Source organism: Peromyscus leucopus, chromosome 16_21 (assembly GCF_004664715.2).
Source record: "Peromyscus leucopus breed LL Stock chromosome 16_21, UCI_PerLeu_2.1, whole genome shotgun sequence".
Lineage (NCBI taxonomy): Eukaryota > Metazoa > Chordata > Mammalia > Rodentia > Cricetidae > Peromyscus > Peromyscus leucopus.
The window spans coordinates 57981868-58003737 of record NC_051084.1 but is presented as its reverse complement, the minus strand read 5'-3'; the positions used below and the strand labels follow the sequence as shown (position 1 = coordinate 58003737).

The window sequence follows — 21870 nt, the reverse complement described above, 5'->3', positions numbered from 1 at the left end:
TGTAGTAATCTGTGATAATGGTTGTAAAGGATCCAAATATCAATCATCTGGATTCATCTTCAGGCTTTCCAATTTACCTGACAGCTTTACCTAATTGTATACTGGTACAATTCACCCTGGCTTGGCTGGCTGAAAGATGCTTCTGATGCAGTCACTTCAAGAAAACTGTACTATTTAAAGTCATAGATGTCTTAGACAACAGCATTTTTTTCTTTAAATCCACTCTTCAGTATATCAGTAATCTACACCAAGAATAAGATAATTAATTAGCCATTAAGCTATGTAGTATTTATGCACTAGATACCAATTGCACGTTAAACCAAAAAGGGACATTAGCAGCCTGGGTTCCTGAAATCTGGCTGTTTGGTAAATAAAAGTCAAGTGCTTGGGTGCCAGATACGCTGCATGTGTTGAGCTCGTCATCCATCTGTCGCGGTCTCCGCCAACTGCTCTACTTGGGATGTGAGTGGAAGGCATTAGAGGGAATAAGAAACCATTAAGAGATGAAGTCAGCTGCAGAGGGAGCAGGTTTCTTTTTCCTATCTCTCTATTACCTCTGTCCTTCTTACATTTCTGCTCATTTCGGTGATGTATCACCATATACCTCCTTAGAAGACAATGACAAGACATTCCACATAAAAGCCAGAGTTTTTCACCAACAAAGTTTTAGCCTTGGAGCTTTAGTCAGTACATCTAGAAAGTAGAGTGATGAAACTATACTTTTTGTGGTTATTTTCTATAAATATTGTTTATTATAAGAATTCTGATACTATGTCTGGATTTGATAAGATCTTCATTATAAACATATTTTTAATACACAGGCATACAGATGATTTTTTTGTAAAATACAAGTTGATTATATAACTAATTGATAACCCTAAAAAACTATTATCAGTTTTTATGGAAGGTAAAACATGATCACATTGAGATTTCATTGTTTTTCTTACAAACAGCACATTTTTGATTGGCAATGCTTGATACAAATGTAAAAATGGTATTTTTGTTAGCATAAAGTTCACATCTATTTTTTCAGCCTCGACAAAAATATCCTATCGTCCAACATGAGCTGTTGTATTTTTGTTAGTACAAAGGTCACATTTATTTTATCAGCCTCGACAAAATATTCTATCATCCAAGATGAGCTGAACAAGAATGATACCAATAGACATGCCACACTGGATGGGGGAAAGCCCATGAGGCTCCAACCCTACACAAAGAACTGCAATCAACTAAGGAATGTTGAGAGCGGGAGAAACTGTCTCCCTTCGGGTTATCCAATACCAAACGCCCAGCTCTGAAAACACGAATGCAAGTCACATTACAGAGACTGAGCAAGCTATATTTAGGATTATATTGGTATGTACATAGATATATGTGCATGACATAACAATTTAAAAAGAGGCCATGAATTTAAGAAGAGCAAGGAGGGGTACAGGAGAATGTTTGGATGAGGATGGGAAGGAGAAATGTAATTATACTATAATCTAAAACAGTTTTTTTCCCTCTCATTGGATAAAGCTGTGTGTTCTTATTTAGTGATTTCAGTTTCTAGAATAAATTGTTATGTGCAAATACATATTAAGATTTTTTTATTAACTTAGGGAGAAACTGTGGAAATAGGCTTAATTCTGATTGTCCGTGGAAAAATTAGGTGAAAGTAGAAATGCAGAGAGGAAGCCAGATGACTTAAACAAAAATTATTTTCACTAAACGCCTATAAGTTTCTTAGTCTCTGAGGTATTAACGCCACATCTGGACCAGGCTAGAGCGGAACTCATTAGGATTCACAACAGCTACAGGACTTGTCTGCACGTACATAAGCTGAAGCAGCATCTGCCTTTATTTCCTGGAGCTGCAGCATTCTCACAAATGCCTTCTTAGGGAAAATCGAGATTCAAACATCGCCATCATTTTGTTTCCCAGCAGAACAGAGATGCAAAGACAATGAACAGTTGATCGGCCTTGTTTGTGCTCATGCAAGTGCTATGACTGGGAGCCCAGAGTTTATGAGAAAAGCTGCACCGTCCAACGTTCCATATAATGAGGGTAGTTTAGCTGCTTATCATGACAGGTGAACTAGCAACTGGCTCATTGTGTTATTAGATGGAAGTCTTCAGCATCTTAATGCATATGGCGTTTTACCATTACATGTTATTTTTAATAAAGTCATGGTACTAAGTTTAGTGTCTTTGATAGTGAGTACTCTGTATGTATATGTACATATGCATGTGTGTGCATGTACATACATCAAAAGCATATTTGATAAAAAGTGTAAAAGTAGATTTTCCTATGTTTGGTGTTCAGGTCAACCCAGAGAGCAGCTACTGACCATGGAGGACAGACTACAGATCTTCAGAGTCACCTTTGGACACTTTGAAAATATTTCAAATCCAATTTTGAATTTGGAAAATGAGCAAAATTAAATCATCATAATTTCATAATTTTATTTTTGGAGGTAAAACTATAAAGTTCTCTCATTTGGTGAATGAACTGGTTTCCAGGAATTCTTAGGAAATGGATACAATCTTCTGCAGGTGTTGGAGCTAGAGGATCTAATGTTAAAATCATCCATAGACGTAAAGATGAGGGATACAACACTCCCTGGAGCAGAATTTAGAGAGCAAACTTCACAATCCACTCCCTAAGCTGCAAGGCGAATGGATTTGCGATCTAATTCAAACTGAGTGCGAAACGAAATCTGGGTCTTTGGCAACATCCAGATGATGCCAGAGCAGAGAGGTTCATATGGGCAGAGCTTCACCTCCTAATTCTACTCTTTGCAAATTATGAAACTTAGGGAAGTTCTAATTCTCTTCTTATATTAGATTCTAAGTCCAGAAACTATAGTAAATCTGAGCTAAAAGGTCTATAAGTATTGAATGAGTTCATGTAAAGGAGGCTCTTGTTTGATACATAATATTTATTGCATAAGTGGTTGTTTTTATCAACATGATACAAGTTTGTAACTCTAAAAGCCAAAGACACAGAAGATATTTGAGTTTTTTTTAAACATTACTGCTAAGTAAATTTTGAATAAAATAAATTTCCTCAAGTGAGTTCTAATTTGGTCTCATTTTAAGCCAGAGCTTGAAGCAGGAACATCATCAAGCTGTATGTTTAAAATGTCTCTTCTAGTTATCAAACATTCATGCCAGTCACTAAGCTGTCTCTTTCATGAAATTCTAATTTTGTCACTAAGATAAATCAAGAGTGGGTCCAAGTATAATTTCCGTTTGATAAAGGAGAATGATTTTTATACTAGAGCCCCAAATCCAAGTAGTGTAACTCTGCTTGCTTATTGTCAAGTACATAACTGAAGTCTAGTATTTACCCTCTACATACTCTAGAAGGAATAAAATTAATTTATAACTGTTTCCTCCTGCTTATGGGGATACACACCTTTTAACCCCAGCACTCAGCAGACAGAGGCATGAGGATCTCTAAGTTTGAGGCCAGCCTGGTCTACTTAGTGAGTTCCAAGCCAATCAGGGCTACAAGGTGAGACTCTATCTCAAAAAAAAAAAAAAAAAAAAAGGTTTCCTCCTTAGGAAAAAGTTAATCACTTAGCAAGCAAATATTACTTTAGCATCATTTAGGTGCTATTTTGGTTATATTTTTAACCAAATAGACACTATTGGAAAATAATTTTATTTTTAAAAAGTCTCTACGTCTCCCCCAAACAATGAGCATTATACTGGCACATTAGTGAAGTAGGAAGTAAAGGACATTTTTGTATAAAATATGCAGGCAGTAAAAGCCACACTTGCTCCAGAGCTGGATCTGGAGAACGCTCACCTAGTGTTCACCTCACACCATGTTCCCACTTTAAACAACAAGGAAAAAGTTGTGCCTGTAAGTATGTGTGTGGGTGGGTGGGGGGCAAGTGCATGTGTGTGGGTATGTGTATTCATATGATCCTATGCATTCAAGCATTCATTTCTTCTGGAAATGAATCCATTCCTTTTATTCACTTTTCTTGGCAGTAGCTCCTACCTATCTATCTACGTTTATCAAAAGTAACCAGGTATTTGCTTATAGAATGGAACTTCTCCCCATGAACCAACAGCAGTCGGTTCACCAAACTTAGGCAGAACTGTAGATGTGCTGGATCACTGTAATACGGACAGTTACTGTTTTGTGATATTTGACAGAAAGGCTGTGTGTATAAGGTGAGGAACGCCTACTCGATGTCTGCACTGGCTGATAAGGGTAATTTGTAAAAGAATATAATTAAATGCAATGACTCTTTATCCTTCAAGTCCAAATGACTCCATTCTCCAAAATACATTTCACAAAACAGTGCTACACAGTGTATTAATTTGCTTCTGTCTCCAAAGGGAAAAAAAATATGCTGCTGTGGTGAAGTACTGCTTTGTTCAGGGTCTTCACTTAAAATAATTACTGCTGTCATTTCACCAAACTTCAAAGTGCAGGTCTAGTTCGCAACAATAGAATTTGCACGTGAATAATTTAATTTGTTACAATATCATACTAGATGGAAATATAAATGAAACTCTATGCAAATTCTACTTAATACTGTTCAGACTATGCCTCATTCCATCATCATAAACCAGTTTCTGGCTTAGATATAAAAAATGTTCCCTTTGAAAATAATGTCCCAGAGGTGTATGCACTGTGGCATGTTGCCTACCTACTTTCTCCAAGGTGTTTCAACAAGTCATATTTTTTATTCTGTTTTTGACAGTACTTGTAAGAACTCCTAATTTTAAGGGGAAAAAAATCAAATAATACTGAGAGGCAGTAACTAAGTAAAGCTCAGTGGTGCTGTTTAGGTGACATGGAAGAAACCATATGTTCAGTTAATGGAAATGTGGGAAATGTAGCTGTGAAGATATGTGAGCAAATCATTTAATCACAAAAATATGTGAACTAATCATTTTCTTCAGAAATTTATTTATAAAAATCAAGACTGAAGAGATGGCTCAGCCACTAAAGGTTAAACTCACAGCCCAAAATACCAAAAGTCAAATAGGTTATTTCCATTATAAAGCAATCGGAGTATTCTATCTGAAATATTTAACTCTAGTATGATTTAAAACTTTTGAAATTTAAAAGACTGACATTTCTCCATTAGAGCCAAGTATTTGTGATATGTATCAACTATACCACCAAATACAATAACAGTGACTTTCTTGTTATTTTTATTTTGCGCATGCTCATTAGAATGATTTAAAATAAATTATAAACCTTGGATTATGGAAGTGAGAAAACACCCTGCAGGTGGTAGTTCTTTCCCACACATAAGTGTTAAATCCCTTTCATAGCTAAATAAAGTGGTTAGAAGCCAGGCTGGCACCACCATCGATCGACACAGACCCCAGCGAGAGAATGTGGTCAAAGACTGAGTGTTTCTATAAATACCAGGGCAATGCTAGCCACTAAGTAGGGTCTCTAAGCTGCATGAAACTGGCTATGGAGAAAGCAACCTAAGCTGGGACTGTATTTAGCTCCCCTGGAAGCAGAATGAATCTGGAGCCTATGAGGCTCTTAGAAGCAACTGAAATAATCCAGACGCAAAAGATAACTGCTCAAGGTACCTGGGGGTGTATTTGACGAACAGTTTTTCAATTCTCAGAACACTTGCCTCATTGTTAAGAAAATGAACCACAAAGGGCCTGGGAGGTGTCGCTAAGTTCACACTGTTGAGCAAAGAAGTGTTATGACTGGTCCCTGGATCTTTCTACGCTGAGTCCTTTTCATTGTATTACCGCTGTACACCATTTACCTATGCATGGTCCCCCAGTTGTAAGATGAAGGTATCAATACTAGGCTGACACTCTTTACAAGTTTATAAGGGTAAAATAGTACAAAGTAGAGAATATCTCAATGACAGAACACATATAATCCTGAGGTGCATTTTAGAAAAGGGAGCTGCTTTCAAAATGGATACTAGTCAAGAGAAGGATAATGGACTCGGGAGACCTGGGCTCCATTCTCAGCCTCAACCTATGCTATTTGGGAAATAATTTAGCCTCACTAATCCTCATTTTTTCCATCTGTAAAATGACAATACTAATTCCCAACATGAAAATTTGTTTGAGGATCAAATATGATAGCATCAAAAGCATTGGTCTAGTGTTTGCACGTTGGGAAGAGTATATATGTGCATTTACCGTCTGTAATGATTTAAATGCTTAATTTGATTTAAGTAGCTTTTACATTATGTGTTTAATTTTTCTGAACTTTCATATAATGATACCAAAAGCAAAGGAGCCCAAGATTTATAACTGAAATAATCAAAAATACCCATTTCACTTAAAAAAAAAAAACCCTTCTCCAGCACTTGCTATGGAAGGTATGATGGACCTACATTCCTCTGAGACACAAATGACTTACTTTGTGGAAGTTTTGAGGACCTCTTAGGCATTAATCTCCTTCAAAAAAAAGCCAACTAGATTATGTAAATGATTTGGGGTCATGAATTTCCAAGTGAGGAATTGAAGTCCTTTTTTCCTTTGACTGAAAAGCACAGTCACCCGACCACAGTACAAACTAATTTATATGATTAGCTAAAAGACACATTCAAAAGACCAGAAAGCATTACAGCTAAGCTTGAGCTTGTCAAAGGAAAGACTAATCTTGACACATGGGTTATCGCCTATGATTGATTGCATACTGACAGGTCAAGAGCATGCAGCATATCCCCCATTCACTTCTTCCCAGTCTCCCTGGGTAGTTTTCTTAGGACTCTTGAAATTCTCATACAGCATCTAAGATGGGTATTCTCTATCCCCTTCTAAGAGTGGCATCCCAGGAAGTAATTTACCCTATTCGTTATCTCCCCTAGAACGTGCAGTAATATGCTTCTCACAGATGCTAAATGAAGGTTAGCCATTGGAACCTGCTCAGTGGGAACCTGTCAGTGGACGAGGAGGATACGTTTCTTAGGTATCTGGAGAAAAGAGTAATAAGGAAGGCTAGCAAGCAGCTGGGACATATGCCTGCTTCACAGTGTTGTTTAGAACATAGAGGTACGAAGACTTGCTGTTCTAGATTTCTCAGAATTTCCTAATATTGTGATCTCAGAAGCAGACTGAAATGCTGACAGGACTCTAGTTTACAAAAATATTCATCTCAGTTGAATTTTTGGAAGCCTTTTTGAAATATATTTATGGGAAATATAGGGTGGAAAAATCTTTTTAAATCACTTTTGAATAAACCCCTTTATGCCAAGAGTGTTAGTTGTGTGCACATTACCGGTTCTCCTTTGTCCCCCTTATGACCAATGGAGCCCAGAGTTTCTGGTGATCCTGCTTCCTCCTGAGGGGGGGAAAAGAATGCCTGTGTCAAAATCATTCTGTTCCATTGCTCTAAAGCCAAATCTGCCTGCCTGTCTATCTATCTATCTATCTATCTATCTATCTATCTATCTATCCATCCATCTATCATCTATATAGTCTACCTACATACCTACCTACCAACCTACCTATCACTTATCTTATTTACCTGCCATTGTTTATTTCTCTAGTTGCCTGTTTTTAGAACAGACCTAATGGTTCCTATGAACATAAAAAGAATATTTATGGAAGTCCATGGGCCCAGCATCACAGATCAAAGAATCATATAGGTTTATATGAAGCTAATAAATTAAATATGCCCCGCAGAGACAATCAATTAATAGAAAAGAGGTTGTGCAGCCGGTTGGATATTTGCAGATGCTGCACAAATATAGTCATCAGTCAGAAAAGGGGAAGTACTATGCAGAGTGTTTTTCTACATGTTTGTTGAAGACCAGGCACTTTTCCTCCAGCACCAAATTCCCAAACTGCAGCCTGTTCCTAGCATGTGCTGTGCACTCAGGACTTCATGAATGGCAGCCTGTTTCTAGCATTTGTTATATACTTCACACTTCTCTGTCATACAGTGTTTTTTCTCCCCAATTTTTTCTATTAATTGCAACGTTCATACATCGAAAGGAAAGCAAAAGAGACCCACAGCCAAACATTAGGCAGAGATAGGGGGAACCTTGTGGGAGAGGGAGAGGGAGAATTCTATGAGCCAGAGGGGTCAAGGACACCACAAGAAAATCCACAGAATTAACTAATCTGGGGCTCATAGGGGCTCACAGAGTCTGAACCAACAACCAGGGAGCTTGCATGGGTCTGACCTAGGCCCTGTACATATGTGTGACAGTTGTGTAGCTTGGTCTTCTTGTGGGACTCCTAACAGTGGGAGTAGGGGCCATCTCTGACTCTTTGCCTGCTCTTGGGACCCTTTCCCTCACTCTGGGTTGCCTTGTCCAGCCTTAAAATGAAGTGGGGAGGTGCCTAGTCCCACTGCATCTTTATGTGCCATGTTTACTTGATATTCATGGGAGGCCTGCCCTTTTCTGAAGAGAAACTGAGGGGTGGATGGTAGAGAGCAAAGGGGATATGGGGCTGAGGGAAGGAAGAGAGGAGGAAAGGGAAACTGTGGTCTGATATAAAAAAAATACATAATAATAATAATAGTATCTCAAAAAAGTAAGCAAAAATCCAAGAAATTAATCTTTAATTTTCTTTTACTGACCTACTTTGGTGGTTGTATTGTTCTTGAGATTTAATTTTTACCAGCACTGAGGAAAAGGCACCTTCTGTGGACCACAGGCCTCAGCCAAGGAGTCTAGACCACTGTGAGGAGTGACCTTTCATTATGTACATACAAAGGCTAGCATACCTTGCTTGGAATACACTGGCATGGGTCTTTAAGTTCCTGCTTTCCTGGCAGATATGAAGACATTTTACCAGCGTGACTGGTCACCCATGATGAAGTGGTACTTCCAAAGCTGTCTTGCTCAGGACACTAAACTCCCCAAAGAGAATTTAGAGAATGATGTCAGTTCTTGATGCTAGCTCTAATCAAACCAGAGATAGCTGGTTGCCATACTTCCTTCTTATTAACCAAGCATTGTCATCCATGTAGGAAAAATTATCACACTTTTGGTCTATCACTAAATCTCTAGTATATTTAAGCACATTGGCAATACACAAAGAATATATAAAAACTGGTTATTTTAGTGAAAAAATTTTAGTTAAATTAGGTGACCTTATGATAAGTATAGTAATATTGTACATTTACAATAATTATGTAAAAGATTTTACACAAGCAAAATGTGAATAGTATCTAGCAAACAAAAGTTTAAAAACATATACATTTAATTGGTAAAAATAGGTACTACAACAAGCTGGTTATAACTATAAGTTAAACTGGAAATGATTTCTTTTTACACTCTAATTGTAAACAGATGGTTCTCTCCCACCTGCCACTTTCCAAATAGCCACTCAGAGGCTTAATATTACTTATAAATGCTCAGGCTTATTACTAACTTGCTCTTACACTTACATTAACCCATAATTCTTATCTATGTTTAGCCATGTGGCTTGGTACCTTTTCCCAGTACAACATTCTCATCTTGCTTCTTCTGCATCTGGCTGGTGACTCCTGACTCAGACCTCCTTCCCAGCATTCTCAGTTTGGCTTTCCTGACTGACTTCCTGCCCAGCTACCAGCCTGTTAGCTTTTTATTAACCAATGAGAATAATGCATATTCATAGTGTAGAAAAGGGTTATTCCACAGCATCTAAGATTATAATAATAATATAATTATTATTATAATTATTTAATCAATGTATACCCTATTCTACTCCAGTGTCCTTTAACGATGTAAAAGTGGAGGAAGCTGAATGTGGCAAGTTTAGAACATGCTGAACAACATGAAGTAAGGTTTAGTTATAAAGAGACAGAATCTCTACCACCTGCCCCCTCACCCCAATTTAGTTCAGGAGGCAGGAGAGACAGCATTTAAGAGCCAAGACTGCTTTTGCAGAGAACCCAAGTTCAGGTCTAAGCACTTACATCTGGGGACTTAACCCAGCTGCTCCTCTAGCCTCTGATGCTCACTTCTGCTCTTCTGTGCCTGCACCCACAGCAGATGTCCACACCCCCCGACATACACATGCATGCATATCAAATACACATACCTAACTAAAATAAATACTTCATAATGTATCATGAGGTGATTCTAAAGAGAATGACTCCCCTTGACATCTGATACCACACGGGTCCTGGGGTTAACTCTTTATTTGCCACTTCAGTGAAGGGTAAACAACAGGTGGAGGAACTGACCAGTTGCTTTATATACTACAAGTTATACATACATGGGAAAACATTTCCAAATTATGAATATAAAAGATTCTTTCAGTGGTTTTCTTCTGTGGTGTGAGACCATGGTGGATATCTATTTTCGCTCTTGTAACTGATTATTTATTTACTTCTTGCATTTTACTTTCTAAAATAAGAATTCACGAGTTGTTTTTTAATAGATGGCACTCTAATACTATTGGTAACAATGAAACCTGTAATGAACAGCACCCGATACACTGGGACCAGAGTCTTGTATTTAGTACTAGTGATTTCATGCTCATTGCCTCTAGATTTGGTGATCATTGGGTATCCTAACAAATTTTCAGATCCAAAATCCTAAAAATTATATGCAGATGAAATAAGAATGCTGCTCAGACAGTTTATTCGTCTCAGATAATTTATTTTTTCTGAGTAGTTTTTTTTTTTTTTTCACTTTGTCAGTCATGTGGCATTTGCTCCAGTGGCGGGTTCTGAACTCAAGTCAGAAAGCTGTACAGCAAGAACTCTTAGCCATTTCTCTAGCCCCCTTTAAAACATTTTTCAAAAATAAAAAGCAAAGAAGACAGTTGATAGCAAAAGTTCACCAACTGTGTTTGAAGGACTTTTGTATAATTATCTCATTTAAGTGTTCATGAAATGTGTCAGATTTCTGTTTACTTTTAGTTATAGTGTGGATGGTGAAGTCATCACCACAAATAATTTCATCAACATGAAAAATACTGTGTTTGGTTATTTTTACATACCGGGTTTGGATTCCTAACTTATTTTCAACTATAAAACTAATTTCCAAATTATCATAATAAACACTATTTTTTAATTAAATTTTAAGGTTAGCCATGTGAAATTAATCAAAAATGTTAACAATTGTGAAGTCATATCTGACTTTAATTACTAAGTTACTTTACCCAATTCTTCGACTATACGTATATAAGCCATTTTTATAGTGATATATTAACAAAAGGCAATGAATATTGGTCAAGAATATAACATTTACAGATATCAAGACATCAAAACATTACTTTTAAATGGAAGAAAATGGTTATTTTAAGAACCCTAATATAATACAACCATAACCACTAAAAACAAACTTTTGGAATAAGAAAACCTTCATGATTAAAGGTATAGGTTCAGGCAGCCTTGGTATTTCAAGTCTGTAGATTGGCATTCAAGCTATCTTTTTAGGTATTTATAGAAAGATATTTGGCAGACTTTCACTTCGCTTGGAATGAAATCTATAAACTGGGTTTGAGATGTGCTTTGTACAGCCAAGTTATATAAGCAAGACATAATATTTGAAAGACTTGGAGTTATTTGGCTAGATTTTCATTCTACTACTTAAACTGCATGAGAGAAGTTACAAGAGTTTTTGAATTAAAAATTACTGATTAAAATTTAATATGGACTTTCTAGCAAGTGTAGAAATTGGAGGAAATTTAATATTCAAAGAAACAGAACTTTGAATCTTGGACTTTTGTTTTTCATATGTTCTCTTGGTGAGTGTTTTAGAATTATTCCCTTCTCACAGTCTTTCACTTTGTAGTTGACAAGTGAGCAAAGGAAGAGGTTCTGCTGTGTGGTGATTTGAAGGAGAAATGGTCCCAAGGGCTCAGATAGTTCAACACTTGGTCCCCAGGATGTGATGCTGTTTGAGGAGGTGCTGCTGCTGCCTTGCTGGAGGAAATATGTCACTGTCAAGGGCTTTGAGAGTTCATAGCCTTCCCTTACTTCCTGTTCATTCTCTCTGCTTTGTGTTTGAGGCTGAAGATGTGATCTCTCAGCTTCCTGCTCTAGCTGCTTGCTGCCAGGCCTACCCTCCCCCACCACCATGATGGACTCTTACTTTGGAACCATAAGCTATAAAACACTCTTTCTTCCATAAGCTACCTTTGGTCGTGATATTTTATCAGAGCAGAAGAAAATAAACTAATACATGCTTTGACAGTCTTTTGCTAACAATGTGCTAGATGTAAAGAATTTGAAAGTAAATTCTCCATTGCTGTCTAATTTATACTTCAATCAATTAAAAACAAATATCATCATATTTATAATATGTGATGGTATGGGCGACTATTACAGCGAGACACAGAAAGCACTGATTTTTTTTTTCTTGGAATGGAGTACATGGATGTGGGAATGATGACTATACAGCAAGGTCAAGAATATTTAACATGGGAGACTAATCCACTGGGTTGATATTTTGTTGCCAATAAAGGAATCACTTAGGACTTCGAGAAAAAGATGACAGACAGGGACATTCTTCTTGTCAGTCAGTCTTTTTCCTTAGTGCAGTGTCTACTGGATCAATGGTTAATAACAAACATTTACTACAAGAAAACAACAAGTAAACATATAATTCGGTGATTTAGAGACTCATTCACGTGATACTGTCAAGGAAAAGAGTGTGTGTTAGAAAAGCAGCTCGCATGATGCTGTGAAAGCTAGGCACAAGGTAAAAGTGAACTTGGCAAGGACAAGGAAAAGAAGAAAGGGATGAAATGTGTCACAAAGCAACTAGACAAAAGAGACAGGTTGAATGGTCTTAAGGTGTGGGGCCAATTAAGGGGGAAAGATCTGACTTTAATGTGGGCAGCACCTCCAATCACTGGGGCCTCAGATGAAACAAGGGTGAAGGGTATACAGAGAAGATGTAAGTCCTCTTCAAGTTATGTCGAGTCCAAAATGAGAATAGGTCATCATCAGACTTCAGTATACAACTCGGTGGTTGAAGTTTGGGCATGTACTTAGAAGGGCTCCCTACTGGGGATATATCATTCATCCAGATTCAGCTGAGAACTTCATAGCGCCCTGCACATAGAATCTACGGAACATGAATTAAATGATAACTAGCATTTGTTTGTGTTTCACATGGTAAGAAAATTAGCCTACCTTAGTAACGGATACATCACAACACGATTCTTCAGCTAAGAAGTTTGCATTGCACGAGATTATGAGTTGGTGAAGTTCAATCTGTGAAGAGTCAGTAGTAAAGCACATCATTGGTTTTGAGAATTGAACGTAGGCATTATGAACTACAGCAATTTAAATGGAAAGAAAAGGGAAGTTCATATAAATGACAGATACATATTTATAGTGTTTAATTTTAATTTATGATTCATGACTGAGGGTTATTTGAGAACCAGTCAGCTACACAGGAAGATCTTCAGACAGGAACTGAGCTAATGAAAACAATTGCAAAGCTTAGCTAATTGTCTCAAGCAATAAAAATGCAATGTTGAATTAAGGAGGCAATAAAGACAAATATTTAATTAGAGATGTATTGCTATGTGCTACAATATACTACTGTACAAAGTGACATTTAAGTAAAACTTTGCAGGAACGTGCTCAAAGGTGTGAATACAAGATGGAAAAGGCTTTCTCTTTCGGTCCAAATGTCCTGTTTGAACTATGAAGTAAATGTTCCATACCCAATGAAGTAAGAAGAAGATATTTAGTTTTTACCTGTGTTTAATGAAGTCTGCATAAAGCCCATTGATTGTATATTAGTGCAATCCTGAGCAAGACTCAAAAGCTGAACCTGCCTGCAATACTAACATTGGTGCAAGAGGCTAACTTGAGTTATATGTGGTGTTCCAGACCAGTCTGGACTACCCAGAGTAATCCTGTGTCAACAGCACTAAACAAAAGATTCACAGTTTTTTTTTATGAAAGTTTCTTCTATTTGCAGAAGATTCATTTTTTTTATTTTTTATTTTTTGGCATTTAGACAAGAGATGAAAAGTGGTCATAGAAAACAGACATCTGACTATCTGTGAATCTCTAACTTGCCCTCATTCCACACACACAACCAAAATCAGGATGGCTGTTAGAATGTTCACTACACTTCATTAAAACGATAGCCATACCTTTAATGGAGAGATCCGAACAATTGTCTAGGAAATGGTAAACAGTACTTACTGTTGATAAAATATCAATATGATAAATGCCTAAATCAGCTTCTTTAACTTTTAGTCCACTGAAATATTAAATAATACTGCATAACAGCAGGCATTGACTGAGCTTTGAAGTTAGCATACAGTTGTGAATTTATGGATATAATTAACAAATAAGCATATCAGCAGAATCAGATTTAATCATCCCCCCCTTCTTTCACTCCTTTCTCCTGTCCCCTTCTCTATGGTTCTTTATTGCCAGTGTAACAGATCTTGGTTGTGCATTACTTTGAGATTAATTTGAAGTTACTTTGACGTTGATAAATAACCATTTTGTATAGAAAAACCAAATTATGACATTGTCAGAATTTATCTGTGTTCATAGAAAACAGACATCTGGCTATCTGTGAATCTCTAACTTGTTCCCATCCAACACACACAACCAAAATCAGAAGGGCTGTTAGAATGTTCACTATACTGAGATGAACAAAATTGATCGGCTCATGGAAAGCATCGGGCATTCCCAAAAACTTGTAGATTCATGTGTAGCCTCCCGTCTGTGGGTAACACAAAAAAATGTGCATAGATGAGATTTGACAAGTAATATTTAAGCAGCATTTTACAAGGTTATTGAGATAAATTTTCATTTGAAAAGTTTAAGTGCAATGAAATTAGTCTAATGAAATATTGGTGATAGCATACAAATTATGCAAAGTAAAGAATGAAGATTATAATGAGCTAATGTTGCTTATAACTGATGTTTATTCCAATCATTGTTATTAAAATAGTGGGTAAGTGGAGGCTGGTAGGAGGGCTCAGTGGTAAGAGCACCTGCTGAGTTTGAATTCCCAGCTCCCATGTGAAAGAAATCTGACATGGTTATGTTTGTCTTTATACAGTTCTACTGTCAGAGGTTGAGATAAATAGTTCTGATGACTCGCTGCCCAGGAAGCCTACCTGAAAAATGAAGCTTCTGATTCACCAAGAGATCTTGTCTCAGGGCATAGAATGATAGGGAAAAAATCCCATACACTTAATATTCTACTCTTTCCTCACATGTACCTGTACAGTAAACCACTCTGCACTCTCATGTGCATTTACCACATATGAATACACCACACACAAATACACCACCCATATGCACCAAGGATTAAAATCCAATCATGTGCCACACCGTGCCCAGCACTACGTATTACTTTACTTAACTAAAGATAGATCATCGATTTTAAAGGGTTAAAATTTAATTCCATATACTTATACTTGTATTCATAGGTGAGTGCAGTTCTCAACCCTCATCAAAGCAGCTACCTTTTGCAGCAGATAGTTGTTCATAAGAGGATCATGATAGGACAAAATGAAGAGAATAAGTAACTGTGGAGAGTTCCCTAAATGTGACACCTACATAGAACTTCTTCCAAGGCTCAGGGATGATCATGAAAGAAGTGGCAGAAAGATTGTAAGAACCAGAGGTGGGGAGGAGTCCTGTGACATGTTTCCCAGACATGGAGGGGCCTCTACACACATGAACTCATGGGGACTCTAACTCCCTGGTGAAGCATCACCACTGTGTGAGGAACTATTGGCCATTGATGGTACTAGAGGAAGGGGAGCTAGTTTTCTTCAGGGATCTGGTTCCTGAGAGGCCACCCATGCTTCAATAGATGGCTTTACACCCTTCTTTACATCATGTATGTACTGGCATCACCAGATGGATACAGTGGGTTAAAAAAAAGTCATGAAATTAGAAGAGGATGTGATGGAGTGGGAAAGTGGATATAGAGGATTGTGGTCAATATGATCAAAATACATTGTATGAAACTGTCAAAGGCTACTTAAAAAATAGATGCTAAAGTTTTAGTGTGGCTGTTATTAGGAATACAATAGGTACCTGACCAAAAGACAATAAATATCAAATTCACCCATCAGAAAGAGAAAAATTAGACTATACTTTGGGGGTTGAATGAGATATCTCAACAGTTAAGAGCACTTTATGACCTTTTAGAAGACACAGGTTGTTTCCAACACCCACATGGCAGCTTATAACCATCTTTACCTGCAGTTCTAGGGCATTTGATGCCTCCTGCAGACTATCCAAGCCACCAGGCATGGATATGGTGCATATATGTACATGCAAGCAAAACACTCATACACATAATATAGCTAAATCTAATGAGCACTGCATTTGAAATAAACATGTTTTCAAGTGATTAAATGGGCAGTAACATGCATATTTGTTGAGTATTAATATCTCTTAACAACATTTTTTAACTGTAAAAGAAAATAAAAGTATTCGTATCCAGCTAAACTACGTATGCTGTATCTTAAAATAAGTGCATGCAATGCTGATGTCATTCTCCAGTACTATTGCAAGAACCCCTAGTCTGTAGATTATAAGGATGAGTCACAGTGCTAATGGACTGACTGCCTCATGATCTCTCTTTGTGGAAACTTTCTTAAAGACCCAGCTAGTACCACTGTACAGTGATTATGATATATTAGTAGTAACAGCAACCATTTATTGATAGATTTTAGTCCTACTGCTAGCTTGGAGATATGGAGAGCAAAGAACAGTGGGATTTTTTGAGTTGTTTGATTGGTTCTGTTTTATTGTTTGTGTGTGTAAGAGTGTGGGGCTGTTTTCTTCCATGTTCTAACCTATAGAAAACAGATTATGATTAAGGAACCATGGCACAAATCCTACACTATTACAACAAACAACTTCACTAAATCTATTTTGCAAATAAAGATCCTGACAAATTAACAGATCCAAGCTAGGATTCTGACTCAAGCCAGCAAGGTCTCCTGTGGCCCTGACATATCCCCAGGACAGGCTGTTCTGCTCTGCCCATACTCCTGATGATCCCTGACCACAAGTCCTGACATTCTTATCTTTCTGGTCTGCTTACACACAATCTCTAAGAGAAAAATACTTTAAAAATCATCTTTCCTTGGATATATATATATATATATGCATCTATACATTTTTTTCTTCCAAAGAGATCTTTAGAAATGACACACTCCCAAATGCATATTTGCTCAAAACTTTATTTCTGAAATGTAATTTCGCTGTCAGCACTTTGTGTTTACAGCTTTGGCATTCATTACTGGAAATATGAATTCAGATTTTTGGAGACTTTCTTATCATTTTACCTATAAGAAAATATTTCCTATTAAATTTAGTCAGATCTTACTCCTTAAAGATTACAGGACTTATTTTGCAAGAAAATCAACAGTAAATCTATATCATTTTAGCTTCAAAATGTAATTTTTAAAGGACCTTTCATCTGAGTTTTTCTAGCTGTTTCCTCATCCAAATCACCCACTGATAGATTTACTAACTGTATTTCTGTCCAAAGGAACTCTAAAAAGACAGTATGAGTTGTGGAAAATGCAGAGCTGCTTGAATGAATTGCCTATTGTTCTTGAGTGAAAACATCAGATAGTCTGGAACCACTTAAAGTTTGTCTTTTTCTAATCTTTTATTTAAAACATAAAGGTTTGGCCAAGTTTATACTTTCTTTGTGTCCTATTTTCATTGTTTTACTAAAAGTTACTCTTAATACTCTTAGTTTTTAAAAGCACAATCCAATTATTTTAAATTTGCTGACTGAAAAATGCAGTTGAAAATATAATTATGTGTGAAAATAGAGTTGGAAATAAATAGTCTTCATACATCTAGTGACATTAAAAACATTGATGAGAGAGAGGTCTTTTGTGTGTGTAATCATTAAAGGAAGAAATGAGTTCCTTTGTTCCTTCCTCCTCCTCCTCCTCCTCCTCCTCCTTCTTCTTCTTCTCTCTCTCTCTCTCTCTCTCTCTCTCTCTCTCTCTCTCCTTCCCTCCTCCTCTCTCCCTCCCCTCCCTCCTCTTCCCCTCTCTCCCTCCCTCCTTTCCTTCCTTTCTGCCTCCCTCCCTCCCTCCCTCCCTCCCTCCCTCCTCCCTCCCTTCCTTCCTTCCTTCCTTCCTTCCTTCTACTAGGTCTTATGTAGCCCAGCTGACATTATACTCACAACGTGGCTAAGAATGATCCTGAACTGAACTGCTAATCCTCTTGCCTATACCTTTCTAGTTCTAGGGTTGGCTGCACACAGCATGAACCACCATGCCTAATTTATGTAGTGCTGGAGATCAAACCCCATGTGCCATGCAGTCTATGCAAGCTCTCTCTCCCTAAGGAGCCACATGCCCGGCCCCAGGAAGCCACTCTTAATAAGAGATTTGGCTTGAACTTCAGGATGTTGAAGCTCCCTGTTAGCATCACTGTTACAACTTACATCCACGGGTTTGCCATCGGAAGCTCGCGCAGCAATAACGGTCTTTCCATGAAAATCCACAGAGTCCTTTTCTTCTGTGTGCCGACTTGCGATTAAATTACAGTCCATGTAGAGAGAAAGGACTCGGGATTCCACACCAATGCCAAGTTTATGCCACTGACGATCGAAGAGAGGACGGAGTTCTCGATTCTTAAAAACATAGTTCAACAGATCTCCCTCAGCACCTCGGAACATAAATTCTACCACCTTCTTTGTGCCGTCAATCACTATAGAAATCTGAAAAAAAAAAAATAAGAAAGATAAGCAGAAGTATCTTTAGATGGCTTAAAACTAAATGTTCAGAATTTGTAAAGCACTCAAATAAAAGCACCACATGTACAACTGCATACATAACCGAGGAGCTGGTTAAACGTGAGCCAGTACCTCTGCCCACTGCACTGGTGGATACAGAAGATCAAGGACCTTGTTCAAGTGTGTTAGTGTGAAGCATGCTGTGTAATCTGCTCCTTCACAAAAGAACATATAAGGAGTGTATGTGTACACAAATGTAAATGTATTTTACATTTATAAATGCAATCATAGCTATATAATTGTGTTATGTATTCATAAAGATGTAATTTTATGAAGTAGAAACGTTATGGTTTTAAATTATACTTGTGAATAATAGTAATCACATACCTAAAAATATTTATATATGTTAGTATTCTATGAGTATATAGACAATGGAGTTCCTAACTTAAGAAGAAAAACAATATATGCATTTCTTTTTATGTGGAAACTGACACAGACCCTTTAAACCTTTTCATGGCAAAGAGAAGATATTGTATAGATGACATGTTCTTTCAGTTCAAATGATCATCCCATCATAAAATCATGACCTTTATCAACAGTGAGAAGACCAACCAAAGCTAAAGGCATTCAATGGTGATGTGTAGATGTGAACCAAAGCTAAAGGCATTCAATGGTGATGTGTAGATGTGAACCAAAGCTAAAGGCATTCAATGGTGATGTATAGATGTGAACCAAAGGTGTGATGTTAACAAGCAATCCTGAGGTCTGTAGGGTGCTTGCATTACCACTCCAGCTCTACTGCCATTTCCACAAGGTCTGCCAGCTTCTCCACTCTCCTTCTTATGCTCAGACACCTCCCATCACACTTCTCTCTCTCTCTCTCTCTCTCTCTCTCTATATATATATATATATATATATATATATATATATTCCCTCCCCTTATATAACTGCTATATAAGTTCTCCTATTATAGAATTTCTACTCCATAAGAACATGAATTCTGCTTTTTAAAAATCTCTTATTTTCTTTTGGCATGGGTATGTGTATGTGGTATGCTTGGGTATATGTGTTCCTATATGTGAAGTGTGTGTGTGTGTGTGTGTGTGTGTGTGTGTGTGTGTGTGTGTGTGTGTAAGTATGATGCACACATATGCACAATGGAAGACAAAAGCTGACACTAGGTGCCTTTTTCAAGTGCCTTCCACTTTCTGTATTGAGGCCAGGCCTCTCCCTTGAACCCAGCACTCACTGACTTGACTAGTCTTGCTAGCGAGCTTGCTCTGGGTATCCCATCTCCTACCTGGTGAATGCTGAACTTACAGGTGAACCCCCACCTCCACCTGCCATTTATGTGGGTGCTGGGGATCTGAACTCTAGTCCTCATTTTTGCATGACAACCGCTTTCTCCAATGAGCTATCTTCCCAGCCCCAAATGTCTTCTTCTTATCACTTCTTGGCATAAAGCACAAGGTCCATATTTGCTTTTATTGATAAAACAAATATGTAAGTATCAGACTAATATATGGTATTAGTGATGAGAGGAAGTGTAGTTAATAATGGGGCAAAGCCAATAAGCACCTGTTAAAGGAACACGGTTCCATGGTCTTCAGATAAAATATGAATCCTTAAGTTAAAATAAAAACAGGGTTGGAGGTGTGGCTCAGTGGTTCAGAGCACCAGCTGCTCTTGCAGAATCCTGGATTTAATTCTCAACACCCACTTGGTGGCACAAAATTGTTTATAACTCTAGTTCCTGATGATCCTGAGCTCTCTTATGACCCCTCTGCTCATCAGGTAAGCACATGGTATATATACATACATACATACATACATACATACAGGAAAACATTTATGTACATAAAAATAAAAAAATAAATCTTTAAGACAAAACAAAACACAAACCTCTCATCCACTAGATTCTCAGATCACTGATATGATCAAGGCTATCCTACTTATAATGCTTGATTTCTCTATGGATGATTCCTCTAAACAACACAGGATTTGAGTACTAACTACATCTATTCCCAGATTTGGGTACACAGCACAAGAACCACCTGACCTAATCAAGCAAATTGGCATCTTACCTGTGGCATATGCTCCTGGTTTAAAATCTGCCATAAAAACCACCGCTCCTTCTTGGTGCTTCTTCGTACTCGAAACGTGACTGCTACAGAGTACTCCTCAGGAAGGCCTTTGGGAAATACCTTGCTATGGGAAGAAAACAGAAAATTATTGTGGGGAGACTGATGTGGCCAGGGAAGAAATCCAAATATAAACTCTGTGAAATGTGATCTCTCAGTCATAGCTACTCTCAATGAGTTTATAATTCATTATTCATTTTTTTAGGTGTTAGAAATATAGAAGCAGTCTCATTGGCATTCCTATGTAATTTTTATTTTCATTCTCTCCTTTTTTTGTAATCGTATGGTGTCGTTAAAGATTGGGATATGTAAATGAGTGGGTTGGCTACGGTAATATGTTGCTCTCTTATCTAAAGTGATGTCTAACATACAAGCTCAGAATTCACTGCATTTGGATGAACAGCAGTGATTTATCAAAATGACAGTAGGCTTCCTTGGTGGTTTTTGGTTGAGAAGAATAGAGATAATTCTAAAAACATTGATTATAAACCAATGAATATTTTTTGAAGAAATTTTACCATATTCAACTCTTGAAGATGAGTTCCTAATATTGATTTCCTGCTAAGTTATAATGACACTAAATTAAATGAGATTTAGCTTTATTTTCATTCCCTTGGAAAAATTAATCTTTCTAGATGGTAGAAGCCAAAACATGTCCCCAGTATCCTTTTACCTCAATATCAAGTTCAAAATACTGGTCTTGGTAAAAAACACAAGGAAACAAGAAATTCACAGTATACATATCCACATATTCTGAGTTTAATTTTGATTAGACAATGACTAACATGTTCATTTCTTTTCATTGGATGTGAGAATTCTGCAATATGGTAATACTGCTTTTCTTTTCTTTTGTTTTCAATAAGAAATCATGTCCCTTAAAGACAAACAAACTTGAAGTTGTCATACATAAATAAAGCACTATGCACTTAATTCGTAACTACTAACTTTAAATATTATACTCAGCTCTGCCAGAAGTGATAATTGAGACACTGACAACCAGACTGTTATGGAGAACACTGAAGCTTTCTTTTTTTTTCTTTGTGTTAGACACAGAATCACATGTGGTAGGGAATTTACAAAGAAAATATGAAAAAGATGTGCTTGCTTAAGGTTTTAATTTACTTACTTGGT

At 37.2% G+C, this 21870-nt stretch overlaps 1 protein-coding gene across 5 annotated transcripts in view; it reads right to left on the bottom strand.

The window, feature by feature from the left end:
- Positions 1-21870, bottom strand: part of Col19a1 (collagen type XIX alpha 1 chain) — a 329361-nt gene that overhangs the window by 257166 nt on the left and 50325 nt on the right. For all 5 annotated transcript variants that reach the window (XM_037199723.1, XM_037199720.1, XM_037199721.1 and 2 more), the window contains exons 5-9: positions 20683-20806; positions 18308-18583; positions 13030-13110; positions 8677-8802; positions 7219-7281 (exon numbers count right to left, since the gene is read on the bottom strand). In XM_037199723.1, the coding sequence (XP_037055618.1) occupies positions 7219-7281; positions 8677-8802; positions 13030-13110; positions 18308-18583; positions 20683-20806 (670 nt within the window). The remainder of the gene's footprint in view (positions 1-7218; positions 7282-8676; positions 8803-13029; positions 13111-18307; positions 18584-20682; positions 20807-21870) is intronic.